The sequence below is a fragment of the Hetaerina americana genome, unplaced genomic scaffold, assembly GCF_022747635.1.
Source record: "Hetaerina americana unplaced genomic scaffold, ioHetAmer1.1.p SCAF_1, whole genome shotgun sequence".
NCBI lineage: Eukaryota > Metazoa > Arthropoda > Insecta > Odonata > Calopterygidae > Hetaerina > Hetaerina americana.
This window is the reverse complement of record NW_027286069.1, coordinates 76645799-76664518: the sequence shown is the minus strand read 5'-3', so window position 1 is coordinate 76664518 and position 18720 is coordinate 76645799. Positions and strand designations below refer to the sequence as shown.

At 37.9% G+C, this 18720-nt stretch overlaps 1 protein-coding gene across 1 annotated transcript in view; it reads left to right on the top strand.

Moving 5' to 3' along the window:
• The window catches only part of LOC139686704 (lachesin-like), an 873842-nt gene that overhangs the window by 668330 nt on the left and 186792 nt on the right, over positions 1 to 18720 (top strand). The window contains exon 4 of the mRNA XM_071583748.1: positions 2116 to 2301. Within this exon, the coding sequence (XP_071439849.1) occupies positions 2116 to 2301 (186 nt within the window). The remainder of the gene's footprint in view (positions 1 to 2115; positions 2302 to 18720) is intronic.

Sequence of the window (18720 nt, the reverse complement as noted above, 5' to 3'; positions counted from 1 at the left end):
TATATTTTCCAGGTAGTATTTTAGCAAAATAATAGTCAGATCCCCAATTTAGTGCACTACTAAAAATCTGGTGCCCCGATTCTGTAAAAATCAACGTTGGAGTAAGAGTAAATAATCAACGTAAAAACGTTATAGAGTTAAGAATAATTCATCCTCGCAATACATATATATTTCATGTTTATGCATATTATCTTTCCGGGATTCTCTTCGAATAGAGTCTCTTCGAGTTTCTAAAGACAATTTGAATAAATTTTTAACGGTATTGAAATAGTAATTAGAGGATAATTTTGAGTGTTGAGTTAACTTACAAATGTGTCTCCTTTGATTAATAATTTTGGCTCAGTTTACATTTACAACTGATGATAATATGCCGTAATTAAGATTATATGAGATAAATAGAAATAGTAAAAGATTAAGGGTACTGCAATAGTTTTCTTGAAAGAGAAAATCTCAATAAAATGGTGGAATGAGACCAATAGGAAAAAGGTTGAGTGGTGAAGTTACAGGATGGAAATTACGTCAGCAAATTTGCCCCCGGGGACGGGTACTTTAAGCACTGGCGGAGATATGACTTAAAAGAGGGTTTCTAAGACTCCTATGTTTCCGCTTAATCACGAGATAGCCTGCAACGATGGGAGCCCCCAGACGGTAGTTGAATGTTTTAGTTTATTGTTTGGCTGTTACGTCCAGAGTGGGCTGCCGAGGTCCGGAGTCAACTGCAAGGGTAAAAGATGTGGATTCATGGAGATACAGTGGAACTGAAGGGATTTGCAGTGAATAGAAATTATTTCTGAAGCAATTTTGCTCGCGGCACTTTACCAAACAAGCAAACACCAACACTTAAAAGCAAAATTTACCAAGTTACCCATGAGTTTACCAATAAGAGCAAATTACCAGTAGGCATTGAATAGTATTTTTTGTATTACCTTGGCCATTATTTTTATTAAACCATAACGATATTTATAAGATTCCGTTTTTAGCATATAAAAGAAAATGTACTCGCATTAATTCAACTTTTAAAATTATATCATGAAATTCCGCTTTAAAAAATTTTATTTTGTCCTTTTTTTCTTGATTTTACTGATTTTATTCAATATATCTTTCCAGTTTACGTCAACTACTGTTGATGTAAAGGAATTTCCATTTAATTCATTGGATGAATAACGATTTATAAAATATAAGATAGAAATAGTTATATAAATATTTAGACCAGTGTTGTTTACGCTCCGTATACTCTGCACCCTACGCATACTCCGTTACATGCAGTATAAACCCGAAGCAGGTTTTCATAACTCTCCTCTACAATTGGGGAAAATAGATTTCATGATCAGATAAGCTCTTTAAACATCTGCATCTTTTGTACCCGTCCTTGAGCATATATTTCATTATTTTAATAATTTCATTATCACAGGCTATTATTATTTGATGGATTCATGAAATGTAATTTGTATCATATTTAAGCAGAAAATACATTTCAATGACAAAAAGATTGTTTAACTCATTGAGTTTTTCCTTCTTTTTTAGGCAAAACCTCTTCAAATTTAATATATTTTATTATCTTCCGGAAACCATTTATGCATTTGTTTTTATCGGTGACTTCAATTTCTTATGGTACGTGCAATTTTGCTCCGGTGAAAATAAACAGTAATACTGACAGTGTCACCGGTATCCTCAATTGAATGGATAAGAAAACTTAGTTATGTAAACCCAGTCAGAGATATCACACGTTTTAACGTTATAATAGTCATGCGGAAATATCCAGGTGAAAAAAAACAAAATATTCCCATACACATGCAACGGACAGTCATGTAAAATTGAGGAACTTCTGCTACTGAACAACTAGGGACAAATAATAGATTCCCTTGGCCAATTTTATCAGAAAAATATAATATTGTATCACCCTTGATTTTCTATTTTAATCAATCTTTTTTTCATTACTGCTACGTGCACATCCCTCACCAGACACATCCATTTCGGCTAACCCCCGATACGTACGTGGGATGTAGACCATTAAGGCCTTGGTCTCAGCAATAATAGAACCTTCTCAATGACAAACTTAATTTTAATTTAGTTTATATGTCGATTAATTTTCCAATTCAACTTATTTTCTTTCAGGTCGGCTGGGTGAAGGCGGACACGAAGGCCATCCAGGCGATACACGACCATGTGATCACGCACAACCCGCGCGTGTCCGTGTCCCACAACGACCAGTCCACTTGGAACCTGCACGTGAGGAGCGTGCAGGAGGAGGACCGCGGACTGTACATGTGCCAGATTAACACGGATCCGATGAAGAGCCAGGTGAGCCGGAGCGAGGTCGGGAAGTCTCTCATGTTGATTTGGGAGGGGGTGGGCTCGGTTTTAATCCGAAGGCGTGACGCGAAGTCATATGGACAATCATAAGCAGCCAGACCTTCGGTGTAGGCCGCAACCTTGAATGTAGACATAACTCCCTCCTTAAATAATGCACGTGATGCTCGGAAAATGAACTAAGTCATGATCTTGTGGGCCAATTTACACTAATGGCGTCAGTGTTTGAGGAAGGCATGAATTAATTTGTAATATAACCAAATGGTCTCCATATGATAGTTTTATGCAGCCGTTTTGGTTGGGTTGAATAACATGAACCGATGAATAAACGCGCGTTTTGGTGCAAACAAAAAGCTGAGAAGACTATTAAAAGCGATGGTCAGGACTTAGATGTTCTTAACCTTTTCCTCCAATTAAGTGAAGCTTACATAAAGTTTACCATCAATCGTGATGAAAAAAAATATCAACAGACGACGATCGGCCCCGATCACTTACGCCGCCTGTACCTTTAATATCTCAGTTAGTTTCAATGTGTTTTGTGTTAATGGCTAATAAACTCTTTTTAAAATTCTAATTTAAGATTGGCCTAGTTCTAAAGCAGCTTCAACATACGGCATCGTGTTGTTGAAAGACTTTGTTCTCCTGTTTTCTCCTTTTTATCCTTCCGAAATAGTCTTTAAAAAAAGGCGACAAACAGCACAACCACTGCCTCCCCGAGTTCATTGGTGGTCTCTTGTCTATCTTTCGACGTCTTTTGTCAAACCCGGAACCGGGCATTTCTTCTCTCCACAAACGACGTGTTCACGTAGTCAACAGCTTATGTTCCCTTACCTTCTTCTCCGTCTGCTTGTGTAATAAATTTTCTCGTTTCCATACCGTCATGGTCTGCAGTGGTGCACTCCACACGGGAGAAACTCGGTTCCCGTCTCGCTCCTCAATAGGACATCTAATGCGTGCGTTCTTAAATGCAGCGACGGGAGAGAATCATGGCCTCGTGTACCGAGACGATGTACTTTCCATCGTTTTCCTTCCATTCTTAATGGAAGTCCTATTCAAATGAGCTCCATTCGTGCTTTCACATCTTTTTAAAGGAAATTTCATCCGGAGCCCTTTGATGGAGGGCCTTACCAAGTTTATTGAATTTCCATCACTCCAAATCTTCTTCATGTCGTTACGTTCACGACTTCCAAGTCTCGTGTATAGTGTATTTTCTGTCATTCTTCAAGCGTGTTATCATTATTTATTATCGGATCTTGTTTTCTCTCCACAGCTCCGGTATAGGCCTTCCAACAAACTCATTTAGCAGCATCGAATTTTGACTTAATTTCCCGCTCGAGTGTAAATGAGTCAAATCATGTCCTTGAACAGAAGACAGAGCGTAGTTCAGAAGATTTGAATTGATTAGAGAAAGAAGAAGAAAACGAAAGAAATATCTTTGCAGATATAGTGAGACGAAGGAATTTCCATTTTTATGTATTCACGCCTCCGAGCGTTTCGTGAGACTGGAAAGTCATAGTGGGAATAGGTTTCCATTGAAAAATACTGCTACCAATTTTATATACGTATGCGTGCCTGAATTGAGAGCTTTAAGTGAATGTGAATGCAAAAATAGATTAACAAGCTTTCAATAGTCAAAAAATAATTGAACATCCCAGCAAAAAGTGCAGTCTTTGTAGAGAAATTTATGCAGTTGGTCATAGCTTGTAATGTTTCCTCTGCATTCGTGTTTATGATTGATGTTTCCTTTTAAGCTAATGAAATATCTTGCTCGTCAATGTAGGTCAACGGTAAGTTATATATAAATAGAATTCGTTTTACAGGGAAATAAATTCATTTTAAGGAATTGTGAGCTCCGCCATTCATCAATTCCACGGAATGATGAGTGGCGCTGTCATATCAATTCCATGAATACTTGCAAATAATTTTTGTTGTGCATTCACGCTTCCGTCCAATATTGGTTTAAATCAGAGTCAGATGCATTCTTAGACTATTAAATTTCGAGCTTTCCGGTATTTAGAATTTTGCTATAAAAGTATTCTAAATTCAGAAAAGTATTTTATCATAAGAAAGGAATTTTCCACCATTCTTTTTTTTCTTTCCATGTCATATTTACTATTTCATTGCCCTACCTACGCTTATTTTTTTTTAAGTTATCTTATTATAATGTGTTGAGGAGATTATAAGTCTTATCCTAATTGTAAATTGAAAGTTATGAATGATACCTTAGCTTAAACGAGCGTAATATTACCAATGCCATTCCAAAACAATTGATTATTATAACTTTTACGGAAATATTCTGTATGGTTTATGATTACTTAAGGTTACCATAGCCATTCCTTCAAAATCCGAGAATTTGTATTTTTTTATAATCCATATACAAGGTTTGTACGAAAATATCGGGAAATATTTCTGCAAATTAGATTTGTTTTAAATATTTCTACAATGGCTTCAAAGTACATCTCTTTAGCGTTGGCACACTTTTGCCAGCGGCTTTTAGACGGCTCGAAGGCTCACTAGTTTGCGGATTCCGGAAGGTCCTTAAGGGTACGCGTGCAAGCATCTATGACGGCGCTTAGGGTCCCATGGTTGTGTCCTTTGAGGGAGGATTTCACTTTTGAGAGTACGGAATATTCTGCTAGTGCCAAGTCGGGACTGTAAGGGGGTTGCAGAAGGTCTTCAATGCGCTGGAGAAGGTTTTCGATGCGTTTCAGGTCTTCGCAAGCAGACCCTCGACTCTGTTTTGGTCACTCGTCAAGACCTTCGAGACAAGTTTAGCCCAGATCTTTAACATCGCCTAGTTTTTTGTCATAATGGTGTGCACTGTCATCTTATTAATGTTAATACGATTTTTGATCATACCCATACTCAACCGTAGGTCTGAATTCAGCACATCAAGCACACGTTGTATTTTTTTGTTGGTTTCCGACGTCGACGCCCGTCCAGCGTGGGGCTCTTCTACTACACTGTCTCGGCCATCTTTTAAGAGCTTGTGCTACTAAAAAACTGCAGTTTGGGACATGCTTTTATCCTTTAAAACTTTGCAAATCATGCCCAACGTTTCCGTACCCGATTTCTTCAGTACAACAGAAAATTTGATGGCGCACCGCTGTTCAATCGTTCGCTGCATTTTGCACTGGCACCGAGTCACTCGGTGACTCGGTGAACGCTCGTAGGCAATTACCGCTCGGCGGGTTTGGAAGGTCAGACCCCCCACCACCGAGCCTGCGCAATGCGAGCGCGCTGTGACGTACAGTCACGTCAGGAAAAAATTGTTTGCGATACTTTTTATCCATATCATGTATAGAATAGTTTAAACAAATAGTTTGAGTGCTATTAAAACCACTGGATTTGGCATAAAGAACAGTACGGAGTAATATTTTTCAAACAGTTATAAATGTTGCGCAAATTATTTTCTGCAGAAAGGATTTTGAAATTATTATAAATTTGATCACTATTTCTCTTTTTTATATAATCATATATTATAACTTCATGTATATGTGTATCTGAAACTTTAACTGTGAATCAATTACTTATTTTATCAGGGCATTCTATTTCAAAGGTGATGAATCGAGCACTGCCTTTAGAATTAATATTCTGTATTCAAATATTGTTTTATATGGATATGTTCATGGTGCCATAAGTTATTTGGAATTTGCTTTGCTCTATATTCTTTGTTAGTTTTAAAGCATCGGTCACATTGATGTGTACGGTAAGAAGGTTCTATGGATTAATTATACTATAGTATTTGCAAATTAATCTTCTGTTGAAGCTCGAAACAATTTCTATTCGCTGAGGAGTTACAGTAGCTTCGACTGTTTTTTGGTCAAATCAATAAAAGTACCTTAGAAATAACTCAAGAATCAAGATAATTTATGAGCTATAAATCACGATCAATGTCGTACTTTTTCCATTTATTCTATTTTCCTGCGAAATAGGCTAAATTGGAATTTTGAAGTTCATATTAGTTTGAATGTCCGTCATATCATTTTTCTGGTTTACGAATGATTTTTGTGACAATTACTCGAGTAAAATCAAATTTACCTAAATACAGGTTAATAAAAATTCATTCTAATACCCAAAAAAATAAAGTGACAAAATTGAACCATTCAACCGAATTCATACCGTTCATGGTACCACATTTGTATAACTTTATTCAACAGATCAAAGACCTCAGATAACTAAAATGGTTCTCACGAAAATCGCAAATAGAAAACCTTTCGTTCCTATTCGTTAAACCTTTCTTCATATGTGTACTTACCAAAGCAATTATTTCCCCATCACTCTTTTCTCACTTTCTTTTTCAATAATTATCTGCGGTGGTAGCCAAATGTAGGAGTTTGCTTCAATAAGCCAATTAACTGAAAGCATAAATACAGTGGTTTGCGTACGCCTGTAGTAATCACATTCTGACACATTTGCAATTGAAAATATATATCTATTCTGAACTAGTGGAACAATTGTAAATTTTCAGTGGCATATTTTATAGAAAAGAGAGCTTGCACAAAGGCATTTAATTATCGCAGGAGAAGTCAACGGAGTGTATCAAGACAACGAAAGTAATGAATGACAGGGCATGAATTTATAGAATCATTGAGACATTGAAATATTCGCGCAGGCCATGAAAAAGGGAAGCTCCATCCAATGTATTCTAGATTTACACTTTATATTGACAAAAATACTACCTCTGGGAAGTGCCACAATTGTTTTAGCACTGATCATGGCATTGGATGTCAAGAGAACGTGATTGTGATGAATGTGCATTATTATGTAATCACAAGTGGTTAATCTGATGCAAAATGAAGAGTCCTCACTCAACAAAATGTTTATAATATGCTACACCCATCCATTGGTGATAAATGGAGAGTAGTCTTAGATGTTAGCTCCTAGTATTCGAGACTGCATATGAATTAGGTATAATTAAATTATCAAATTGTCCTTTGATATTTTCTGCTGTATCCATATGCCTCGCTCATCAATTATGTATTTTATTTTATAGACTGTGTACTCTCCATAATTCGTAAACAAGGATCCTGACATTGCCAATTAATTGATAGGAATATATTATACACTACTATGCTATGTGTTTTGGTACCTTTGAAAAGAATTTTTTCAAACCGTCAAACTCCTTTCATAATGTATCTTCTTCGAGTCCTTAGCAGTAGAAGGTCAAGTTGATGACTTCTTCAAATCTCGGATAAGTTTTCTTTTCGTGTGAAAGAAGTTGATTTCTTCACGCCGAGATGCAGATGCATATATTCCTGCGGGAAGTCAGGGAGCGTGAATCAATCCGTGGATTCTCTTCATCCGCAGTTTTTTTCAATCATTCCCATCACTACAACTCACACCAAACTGGAGGACGAGAGTCGATTCCTTCTTTATGAAAGCGACGTCCCGCCGAAGAAGTCGAGGATGACTGCCTCTCCTTTGACCTTCCCCTCCTCGCATCGTTCTTCATTCCGACGTCACCACTCTCCGCGATATCTCCTATTCTTTTTTTTCATTTTCACTGCTCTCTCACGTTTGTAGACCACTCGGGATGGAAACTATGAAAGCGGAGGAGGGATATTGAGAGGGGGATGGAGAGAAAGGGGGGGGGGTGGAGAGGTTGACCTGCGACCCAAATAACACGCAAACTCTTCTCTCTCTCTCCCATGCCTGCCTCCCCTTTCTCTCCTCCCCTGCCCTCGTCATTTCACCTCCCTCCCATTTGAGTGTCCCGAGAGAGGACAAGGTAGGGAGGGCAGAGTTCGCGCCGTCGACCCCGTGAACGAGCGTGTTTTGTCTCTCTTTCTCTCTCTCTCTCCCTCTCACCAGCCTGCTTTCGCAAAAATAAAACAAAAAGAGGGCGGGAGAGCGCACATTCCTCGCCCGAAAGTAAATCTCCCGCGAGTCTCCATATTCGAGGACAAACGAGCATCGTGGAACTCTGGCGAGCACGGCGCCGCACCGTCCCTTTCTCGCTTCCCCTCTCTCTTCCCTCCACCTCCCTCCCACTACACTGACGCCGCGCCCCCCATGCCCATCCAAATGCCGAGTCCCAATCCGCAGAATAATACAACTCTGTCCCATTTAAGCTCGCGTTTATGTAGTTGCGTGTTTCAACCGAGATGCAAATTTGCTCGAGTTTTTGCGTTTTCACCGTGGAAATTTTAGGGGGGTTTTTATAGTCAATTTCATTTTGTGGGGAGAAGTCATTAAGGTTGTTGTTTGAATTCATTGTAGCATAATTTTTATAGCAAGTTAATCATTTTGGTGTGTCATTGGCTATAATTGTAAAACTTCAGATTAAGATTAATTTGATGTGATCGCAAACGTCCAATTAAGCACGTGACCAATGTTTGCTCTGCTTTGAAAGTAAATCTATATCTAAATTGTCTATATATTTTAAGGATTATATTTTCATATTAATTTAAATTTTATATTTACACATAGTATATTCAGTTGGGAAAAACGTTTCATAAACACAGATTGCACGAAAGGAAATATGAAAATGTATAACAGTATACATAGTCACTTGATTGCTTTTCAATGAAAATAACACGAATTCTTTTCCGAGTACCCATAATTCCTGATTCCTCTGATACTTCCATATTGTTTTTATTTTAATTAGAGAACAAATCCGCATTGATCGACCCTTTTTGGCCAAATAATTTATGAATTGGTCGGCAGATTTTAGAGGAACACATGAAAAGTCAGTTTTGTATATTGAACTTATTTTTTTTGTTTCGCTAAAATATGCATGTTAAAATTAAAAATTGAAACAGTCAAAAAGACTGGCGTAAAAAATTAAAAATGCTTTTTATTTACATGTTGACAACTAGAAGAAGGCTATTGAAATATTTTAACGATGAGAGGTTCTGATTTTTGTTGGGTTTAAAGGACTCACTTAAATGAGACACCCCGGCATCTGCTAAAAAAAAAGCGTAAGCTATTGAATAAAAACACTTCGTTCCAAATGCTCATGTCAAATAAGATAAAAATACTATTACGTTACAATTAATATTCATGCTACATAAAACACTGGAAACTATTGATTTGTAATTTCAAGAAAGTAGTGTAAAAAATCTAAAAGCTTAATCATTGATTCTACATGTTCGACATCTTATTTATTTCTCACGAAAAAGTAGAATCAAAACCATGCGTTTTTCCAGAATTTCCTGATCAAAAGAAAGAGTTTTGTTTGGTAACCCCTCACCCCGTAGTAGTCGAGCTAGTTTTAAAATTCAATTTTCAAGAGCGCCATTGAACGAATACCAGACAGTATCAAAAATTTATTTTATGGGCCCACTAAAACAGCTAAAAGGATTGAATTAACAATTAAAAGTCTTAGAAGTAGAGAGGTAGAAGATTGCGTCCGGAATTTGAAGATAGAGACAGAAAGAGAGAGCAGATCGGGAAGCGGTCATTAAGCACTCTGTTTGGTGGCCCTGGAAGATCAACTTTCCCGATTTCCACTGGTCTATCCCCTTCGAATCCCTAGTATCCTCCGATTTACCAACTGCCTTCGAATGCGAACCGTTTCCAGCGGAGGTGGGCGATGAACGAGGATGAAACAGAAATGGAGTGGAGTTAAAAGAGGAAAGATCCGCAAAAGGAAAGAGAAAAGGAAGCGAAGTACCCCAAGGTTCGTTCTCGAGACCCTAATGTTTAGCGGTCTCGGGGCACTCCCTTGTTTCGCCCTCATTTACAAGCCATTTTTCCCTCCTCCGGCGAATGGTAATGAGCGTGAAAGAGAAAGACAGAGGGATATACACAAAAGTGAATTGTTGGAGAAAGGAAAAAACCGACGAACGAGGGAAAACGGGGCTCATTCGTAGGTGCCGACCTGCATCTATTTTTAGTAGCTAGGATCAGGAGCGACATTATCTGGCGTCGCAGAACATCTTAACGTGAGCAATGGTTATGACTCTGTTAAATTTAGCGGTGTCCCATCCCCGCACCCCACCCCCGTCCTGACCCCCTCTCCCTAGTCTTTCCCTCCCGCTCGCACCTCCCTCTCTCCCCACGCGCCGCCGCGGCTATCCGAGCGCACAGTAGCGGAAAACACCACCTCGTCCTTCCCTTTTCACCCCACCGCACCGCGCCCAGCCTGCAGACGCCCGCACCTTTCCTATTCCCTCCCCCACCACCGCCGCACTCTCATCTGCACCCCTTTCCTCCCCCGCTTGCTTCCGTCCCATGCTTCCTGGTCGTCCTTTCGCCTCTCCCTAGCCGTCTCATTCCCTCCGGCCCATTTCTCCTCGACCGGATCGCGCGGGTTCTCCCTCCGCACACACGCCCTCATCCCGTACGTACGTTTCGTCTGCTAAAACCTGCACGTGGACCTTCTTTTCCAGGGTAAACATTTGGATTAGTGCCTTCGGAGGCCTCGCATGCATTTACTGCTACTATCGTGGAGAAACTGGGTGAATCAGGGTTCCTCAACTTCACATACTCACCCGAGCTATTCATGAACCTATTTCAGAGACTTCAAAGTACTGCGAATCGCTCGGTTGCTCTAACTATTTTACCAGACGAAGACGTGATTTTGCCAGCTGCAGCGAAGAACTGGTGGTTCTATAGGAAAAACTACCGTGCCGAACTCACTCCTAGACTAGTAAATTTGAAAAGTCCAGAAAAAATCAATAAAACGAAATATTAAGTGCAGAAAATTTGAAATATTATTAATGCCACTTAAAATTATTTCAGGTATTGTGACTTAGGAAGCCTTTTTTTAGAAAAAACTTCTCTACCAGTTGAATTGGTTTCGCCTTTCGCCCCATGAAAATACTGAGTCCGATTGACCCGATCGAATTAATCGAGTAAATGCCCCATGAAAATACTGAGTCCGATTGTGAAAACATTGATTAGTTGTATGAATTCACTAAAAAACCATATTCAAACTCCTTTTTTATAAATATTAATGCCATATGTGAGTAAATGGAGATCACAATGACTAAGGTTGAATTAGATTAACCAATTCTTTATTCATATGATGGATCAAGCTCGTCGCTACAAACTCAATTATTTCATATTTTAAGGGGGATAAGAAAATTATTCCTCAGGAATATTTTCAGTTTTACAAAAATTGTTCTCCCATTCTATTTTCAAACTCTTTGTAGCTGAGCTACTCGTACAAGTGAAAAAAAGTCCTAAGCAGTCACTTCTGGCGGTTGAATACTATATTGGCCAAAATCTAATCAGTCAACTTTTTTAAATAAAATACAAAATTTAATTGAATACACTGTGCTGTTTTCGTAAATAATATGTGAGTGGAGGCTTTTTAAATGTGGGCATGGAGAAGAATGGTGAAGGTTAAGTGGACAGAAAATAAGGCAAACGAGGAAGTGGGGGAGAAGAGGGGATTGATGGAAAATCATAAGGAGACAGGAAAAATGGGTGCAGAGTATATTGATTGGTATTGAGATATTGAAGACCGTGATAGAAGGAGGAACGTTAGGCAAATGAGGAAGGAGCAGGAATAGGATAAGGATTTTGTACGGAATGAAGGGAGGAAGGAAGTACACGGAGTTACAGATTGACTTTGTTGTAAAGTAGGATGTTGGGTTGTGTTTTGTCAGAAGAGACAAGTAAATTGTTTGGTAGCTGTATCCTTCCAATACCTACCTTAAACTGTAGACTAACTATAGTAATAATTCCGGCCGCAAAACCAATGGCATACATTTGACGTGTGAAGCACACCGACAGACGTCCTTCGGAAAAAGGTCAAAACATGATCAGAGGATCTCACAATTTAATTTTTCAACAGAGCACATGTGAAATTCGGGTAGGAATATATATTTTTGACGATAGTAATTCTTTAAAAAAACTGTGTGTGATTATTGATACTATTATTAATTGATGCAGCTGAAAAGTGAGTTCACTTTGAATTGCATGTATATCCATTAAGTATCCGTCTTCAAAGCGTTCACGACAGGTGGGCCTGTTCCCAGCCGTCTTCCCACTGAGTTTCTGAAAAAAATGAACCCACATCTTCGGGGTCCAGTGTACACTTGCGGATGTTGGTAAGAGAACTGTGTGATTGGTGCCCAGATGGTCTAAACTCGTGGGGTGCATCCTATTGTATGCATTAACCGCATCGAAGAGCCTTCAATGCACCACTCACCAATGAAACCCACCAAGAATCCATAGTGAAAACTCAACCGCTTCGTCTCCGACATATGTGGAATGATGTGGATGGACTGTGCGGCTGCACATGATTTCGCACCTTCCGACGTACATTCAATGCGCACAACGGCGCAAGTCATGGCGCATCGACGCAATTGATGCACGAGCCTCGTCGTAACCTCGGACTTTGGAGGCGTTATGAATGTGGCTTAGGGGGGATAACACGGAGGAGAGGTTGGGAAACAGGCACAAACAGACACTAATGAATTCAATCGGGTGCGTTATTTGAACTTTTATGACTCGGTTGCAAAACAATTGTGTTCGCGAAAGCACCGTAACGAAGAGGAGTTTCCCTTTTATGGCTTCATCAATGGCCCTTTCGCGTAGGAAACTAACGTCCGATTCGTTTTTAAGGAGGAATTTTTTGGAGGAAAATGTTTCACGGGATAATGCTTTTATATTACGAGAAATTTGTTCCTGTTTTCATAATGAACTTCATTTAAATGAATGAATGCTCCTTCACTTCATAGAAAAAATTCCTATGATTTTTGTGTGCTTCTTACATTTTCTGCTTTACATAAAGGATCCTCCCCTAAGTTCTAGTCGTATCTGACATTTCATGAAGCACTATACTTGCATTATAGGGGTTTCAACGGCTTGCTTCATATCGTGCTTTGAGGAAAAATTCACTCAATGAAAGATTCATTACTTAAGTAGGATTTCTACCCCATGCCCTTGCGTTGCGATGTGCTGTACGTCCAAGCTTTTCGTGTTTCTGTTATAATTTATGAAAAAGCCTGCTATCATCCATAAAATTTAATAAATGTAATTCCCCTTTTTATAAATCCATCTCAACTCACGTTTGCAAACATTTCTTATTAGACTGAGAATTTATTTTGCTCCCTCCTATTAGGCAAGATTTTTAGCCTGTTGGAGAATGTGTAAGAATTATTTTTTTTTTACTTTATCAATCAATTCATAACGTTTAATGACTTCTAGAATTCCATTATTTTTTATCAAAATATTGAACTTTGTCAGTTAATGTACTCTTGCCAGAATTTTTAAAGATTTTGAAGTACCTGTAAAACGCTGTTTTCTAAAAAATCGTCGATCCTAGTTTTTTTTCTAAACCTTGGATTTCCAGGATTAAAGAAAGATTATTTGAAATGTAAACTCATTACGATATTAATTTTCTGCAAAATAAGCATCTATCTATTTTTTAAGAGGTTCTTTTAATTTTTTATTGAATTGAAAAACCAATTCAGGGATATTTTATGCAAATATTCTATATTCTCATCATGTTTCAAATCTTTGTATTGCCATATTACATGCAATTTTTCATTGTATGCAAGCCGTGGAGAAGAAATTCCCTGTAAAACCGAACGGCATTAAAGTTGAATGTCTCGGGCCTAACAGCGTTGATTAATATCCACTGCACGTCGTTCATCCGCTAACCTCTTAAACCTCTCTAACAGAACCTTCTCCATCCCATCCAATTCGATTTGTCGCAACTTTTTTCGAAATGTTTACACATCTCTTAACCATCTTGTCTTGTTCTTGCTCACCTCTATCTCATCGGAATCACTCTGTGCGCCTCCTCATGCCTCGGAAGGTCGGAGCTACGAGCAGAGAATTTTTTTAGTTGACAGGCGGGGCAAAGCAGGCGCAGGATTAGGGCGGTGGTAAAAAGACCAGCGATGAAGTGGAGGAGGGAAGGAAGACAACGGGAGACGTGAAGAAAGAAAAGTCGGGTCGGATTGATAAGGGGGTGAAGAGGGCGCGTCGGAAGAGCTGGAAACAATGAGAGAGGCACGTTAAAGCGATGCCGGAGTGCTTGAGCCCGTAATTTCACTTGGACATTGATGCTCGTAATTCACTGCTTAATTGCGACGAGAAGAATCGTGCGCTCTGGCACACTTCCTAGGAATTAAAGAGCGAGTTTAGACGATGTACCCGACGTTTTCTTTTTAAATGCGAACGATCTCATCGCCGGAAACTGCTTTCAAAACATCTTTACTGCGAATATGCCCGTGTGCATTAAGATCTGTCAGTATCATACAATCCTCCGGTTGGAAAAATTTTTCCATAAATAAGTTTTAATCACTTATATTGCACAAAATTTTTGTTTTTACCAGAATGGAGCATTTCATATGACCTTAATTTTACCAAATGGAGCCTTTTAAATTGAACCCTAAATATAATCTATAATCTACAGGAAAAATGATTCTAAGGTCATTACATGTTGCCGTTTGCAATTTCGCTATCAAATATGCCACTTTGCCCTCCTTTTTTCCACGATTGAATTCTTGTGTAAGAATTAAGCTTCCTTAGAATTAATTTAATTTGCGCCTTTCTACACATGCGAGTTCTAGGTGAATACACTTTTTTGCTCTCAAGTAAAAATAAGAAATTTTTTCCGTCCACGCGATGCAAAAATTAGTGGTCAAAAGGGTTGAGTATTCATTTTTCTCAGTTTTATGTCAGCGGACATAAACTTTAATGTTTTACCCATTTCATTTTTATACTTATCCTTTGTTTTTTGGGAAATATTTTTCCAGTTGCACAAAGTAATGCTTTGTGTTAATATTGTTTTTGTTTCCTTTCCTTGGTCCATTTGTGGTTCTACTAATTCCAACGAAATCAAATGAACCGTATGTTAGCATAACACACTGAAAGACCCATGCTTTGATACTGACCTACTTCTTGCTCATTTGCATTAGTCAGTTTTTCCTTTTGTCTTTTGATGGGGTTCAGGTGATTTTACTCGTGAGAAATAATTGTTTGCATTTGGCCGTCATGTTCTCGCAGGACTTAGCACTTACTAAAGCATGGTCTAATATGTACCCTTCCATGATGTTAATGAGCTTCTTACTTTAAATTCAATTACTCTCTTTCATTTTAATGTCTGTTGTTTCTAAAAAAAACTAATATAGGTGGGTAAAGATGTTCAAAAGCATGCTTAATAATATGAGCTCGTGCTTACTAATTCATAGAAAATAATGAGTAATTTTTGCACGCGAAAACATTTTCTTGGAAGAAATCAATTTGCATCATCGACAGACCATTACTTTATCCTCATAATAGCATTTATGTTGAATTTTTAGCAAATATATACGATTGATGCAATACTTTATTGAACGTAATCGTTGGACATTGCCTCCACTCCACCTTTTGTACAAATTTTATGCTTTAATTTAAGATACATTGAGAATTATCAAAATTAATTCACCGTAGTTTAAGTTAGAGTAAGTTTTTGTTGAGGTTAAACAGTTTCCTGATAGTAAAGATCCTCGAAGATAGTATATTTCACATTCTATGAAAAATGGTTTGCCGATTTACATAGCTTTTTCTTGGACATGGGTATCTATTGGTACACTCTGACCGTGGGAACTCGTCTCTCTCATGCGAATTCTCCGCACAACAGACAGGTAAGTGCATGAAATCAAATTTTGCTCCCGCATTCATTGTATTTAAGTTGATCAAGTGTGTTTAAAATTTACGCTAGCAATTTTAAATGGAGATTGCTTTTAAAATGTGCTTAAAAATCATACAATTTTGCTCAACTTTACAGTACTCGTTGATATTTCAGTAACTGAAGTATATATTGATATAGATTTGAAAGTAATACGGAATGAGGTGCAAAAGTTAATTTCCTTTCTGCGCTACGAGTCTCTTTTCTAGGTTCAAAGACAATTTTTCAATGGCATCATTTAATATAACGATTTAATATTCATCTAATTATTCTGATATTCCCAGGCAAGTCTCTGGGAACCTGCAGCTCCACCCAAGCCATGTGATTTTTCGCGTACCAGGTCTTCCTGGGAAACCATAACCGGCACAGGGAATGGAACTGGCCCCCTACCCTGATGTGTGGATTTCACACGCCGTCGGACTTAGTACTGGGTGAACTCTATCATCACCTACCATCCCGACCTTCGGGTTGATTACTGTGTTTTTGGTTTTTTTATTCTAAAATAACACTGTAATCTGATCCCTGATTTCGGATGGTCTAACAGAGAGCAATAATAAAGCTAATCTTCGAATCAATCGTTTCATACATTTGAAACCATTTTTCCATGTCCCTTACTCAACTTGTGTAATGCTTCATAAAATATCTATCTTCTACTTATTAAATACCGTTGTGGCATATTTATAACAAAAAGTAAACGGGTTAAATATATATAAATCCACAAAGTGTCTCTAACGAAGCGAATGAATGTTCAGACATTTTGTAGGCTCTTTTGTTCGTCTACAAAGGGCTTTGTTAATATACCACTTTTGTAATACCATTCAGAATAAATTCAATTTTTCATCATCAAATGTAGGGGATATTTAACCAAACCTTGGCATCAACCTGCTTGTATCTAGGTGTGGACCCACCAAAGTTATTTAGCAATTGGTCATATCTACCTGGGGTCGTTCAAGATTGAGCCCTGCGATGGTTTAATCAAGGAAGAAGTAGATGCAGCATATATTACCTCATTCAAAGATGAAGGTTTCTTATTACGTAGTAAGCTAAACCCTTCCGAATACCGAGAATTTCGGTGCAATATTTCACAAGCAAAAGAGATAAAGAGATTTCAAGCAGTGAGAAAGATGCCTGGAAGATGAAACAAAAAACAATTGAGAACCTACCAAAAGATAATACAAGCCTGTGTGAGAAACAATAAAGGCTGATAAAGAGAATATAGTAATATTATTTGACATTCAGCTGCACAGCTTTAATTACAAACGGCAGATAAAGAAGATGGTAAGTTTCAGATTAATAAGAATATGCCTTTTCGGTATTTAGGCATTCAAAATATTTTCAATTCCTCCATGGCCCACTATTTTTTTTTAATTCCTCTACAGTGTGTACCTGTATGGCCCACTAGAGATCGGGCCTCATAAAAAAACAGATAATTCTTCAGAAGCGTAAAAAGTTGGGTAAATTATGAAACATCGCGGTTACCGATAGAAAACAATATAACCGCTTATTTTGACTCGAAAATAATCAGGTAATGTTCCGGCAAAAGCAATTTTCCTAATAGATAAAACACTACAGGGTGCCGTATAATTGACATCTGGCGAAGCCTAAGGGAGTCGTAAAATATGCCATGATTCTTCCCTGAAAAGGAAAAGAATTCGTTTTGGGACCATAACCACAACAACATTACATCACCATTGAGAAAAAAGGAAATGAAATAAGATGCTTCAAGGTTTCCCAATGAAAAAATGTACATGCGTCGGTACCTTTGAAGCAGTTACACGCAAAGGTGCGTGGGTAGGTCGTGCGGACGCGAAGAGAAAATTCGCGGTGGGGGGCGGGAGAGTGGAATCCGAGGAAATATATTAACGAGTAGTAAAGGAAACGTGTCCTCTCTCGCTCCCTCTCGCACGCGCGCCCGTGGAGAACAATGGCGTCCCTCAAACTCTTTCCTCGTTCGCTCGTTAGAGTTCCCCCACCTACCGTTATGTTTCCCAACTCCAGCCCAGCTCCCTTAAACATACCCCCTCCTTCTCCAAAGGAGAGCAAGAGGGAGAGAGCGCATTATTTCTCCGGCCCAAATTGAATCTCCGCGATCGTTCTTGTGCAAGTGAAATAGCGGGATGGGTTTGTGGAAGGGCAAGCGAAATTTTTGTGGAATCGCGTTTGTTACGTATGTACTCATGTGTATGTTAGTGTGTGTGAGTATGTATACATATTGTAGAAATAAAACCTTTATGGCGTTTTAATTAATCTTTTTCAAAAAAATGTTTTTCTTTTCACTATATATTCCTGCATGTGTAGTCATCATCGAGCATAATATATATATATATATATATATATATATATATATATATATATATATATATATATATATATATATATATATATATATGGATTATATATATGTATGTATATATATATATATATGTATGGATTATATATATGTATGTATATATATGTATATATATATATATATATATGTGTGTGTATATATATATATATGTATATGTATATATATATATATATATATATATATGTGTGTGTGTGTGTATATATATATATAATGCTCGATGACCACACAGAGGTATAAACAGTCAGCTATATATATTTTTTAATTTCAGTTATATTATATACTTATATATTATATATATACATTTATTATATATATATTATATATTATATATATTATATATACATATATATACGTATATACACATATATATATATATGTATGTATATATATACAACTGAACTTATCGGAGAGGAGTTAGCGGTCTGGGGAGGGAAAAGGGGAAGGTGCAAGGAATGCTGGGAGGGGAATTAAAGATAGCGGT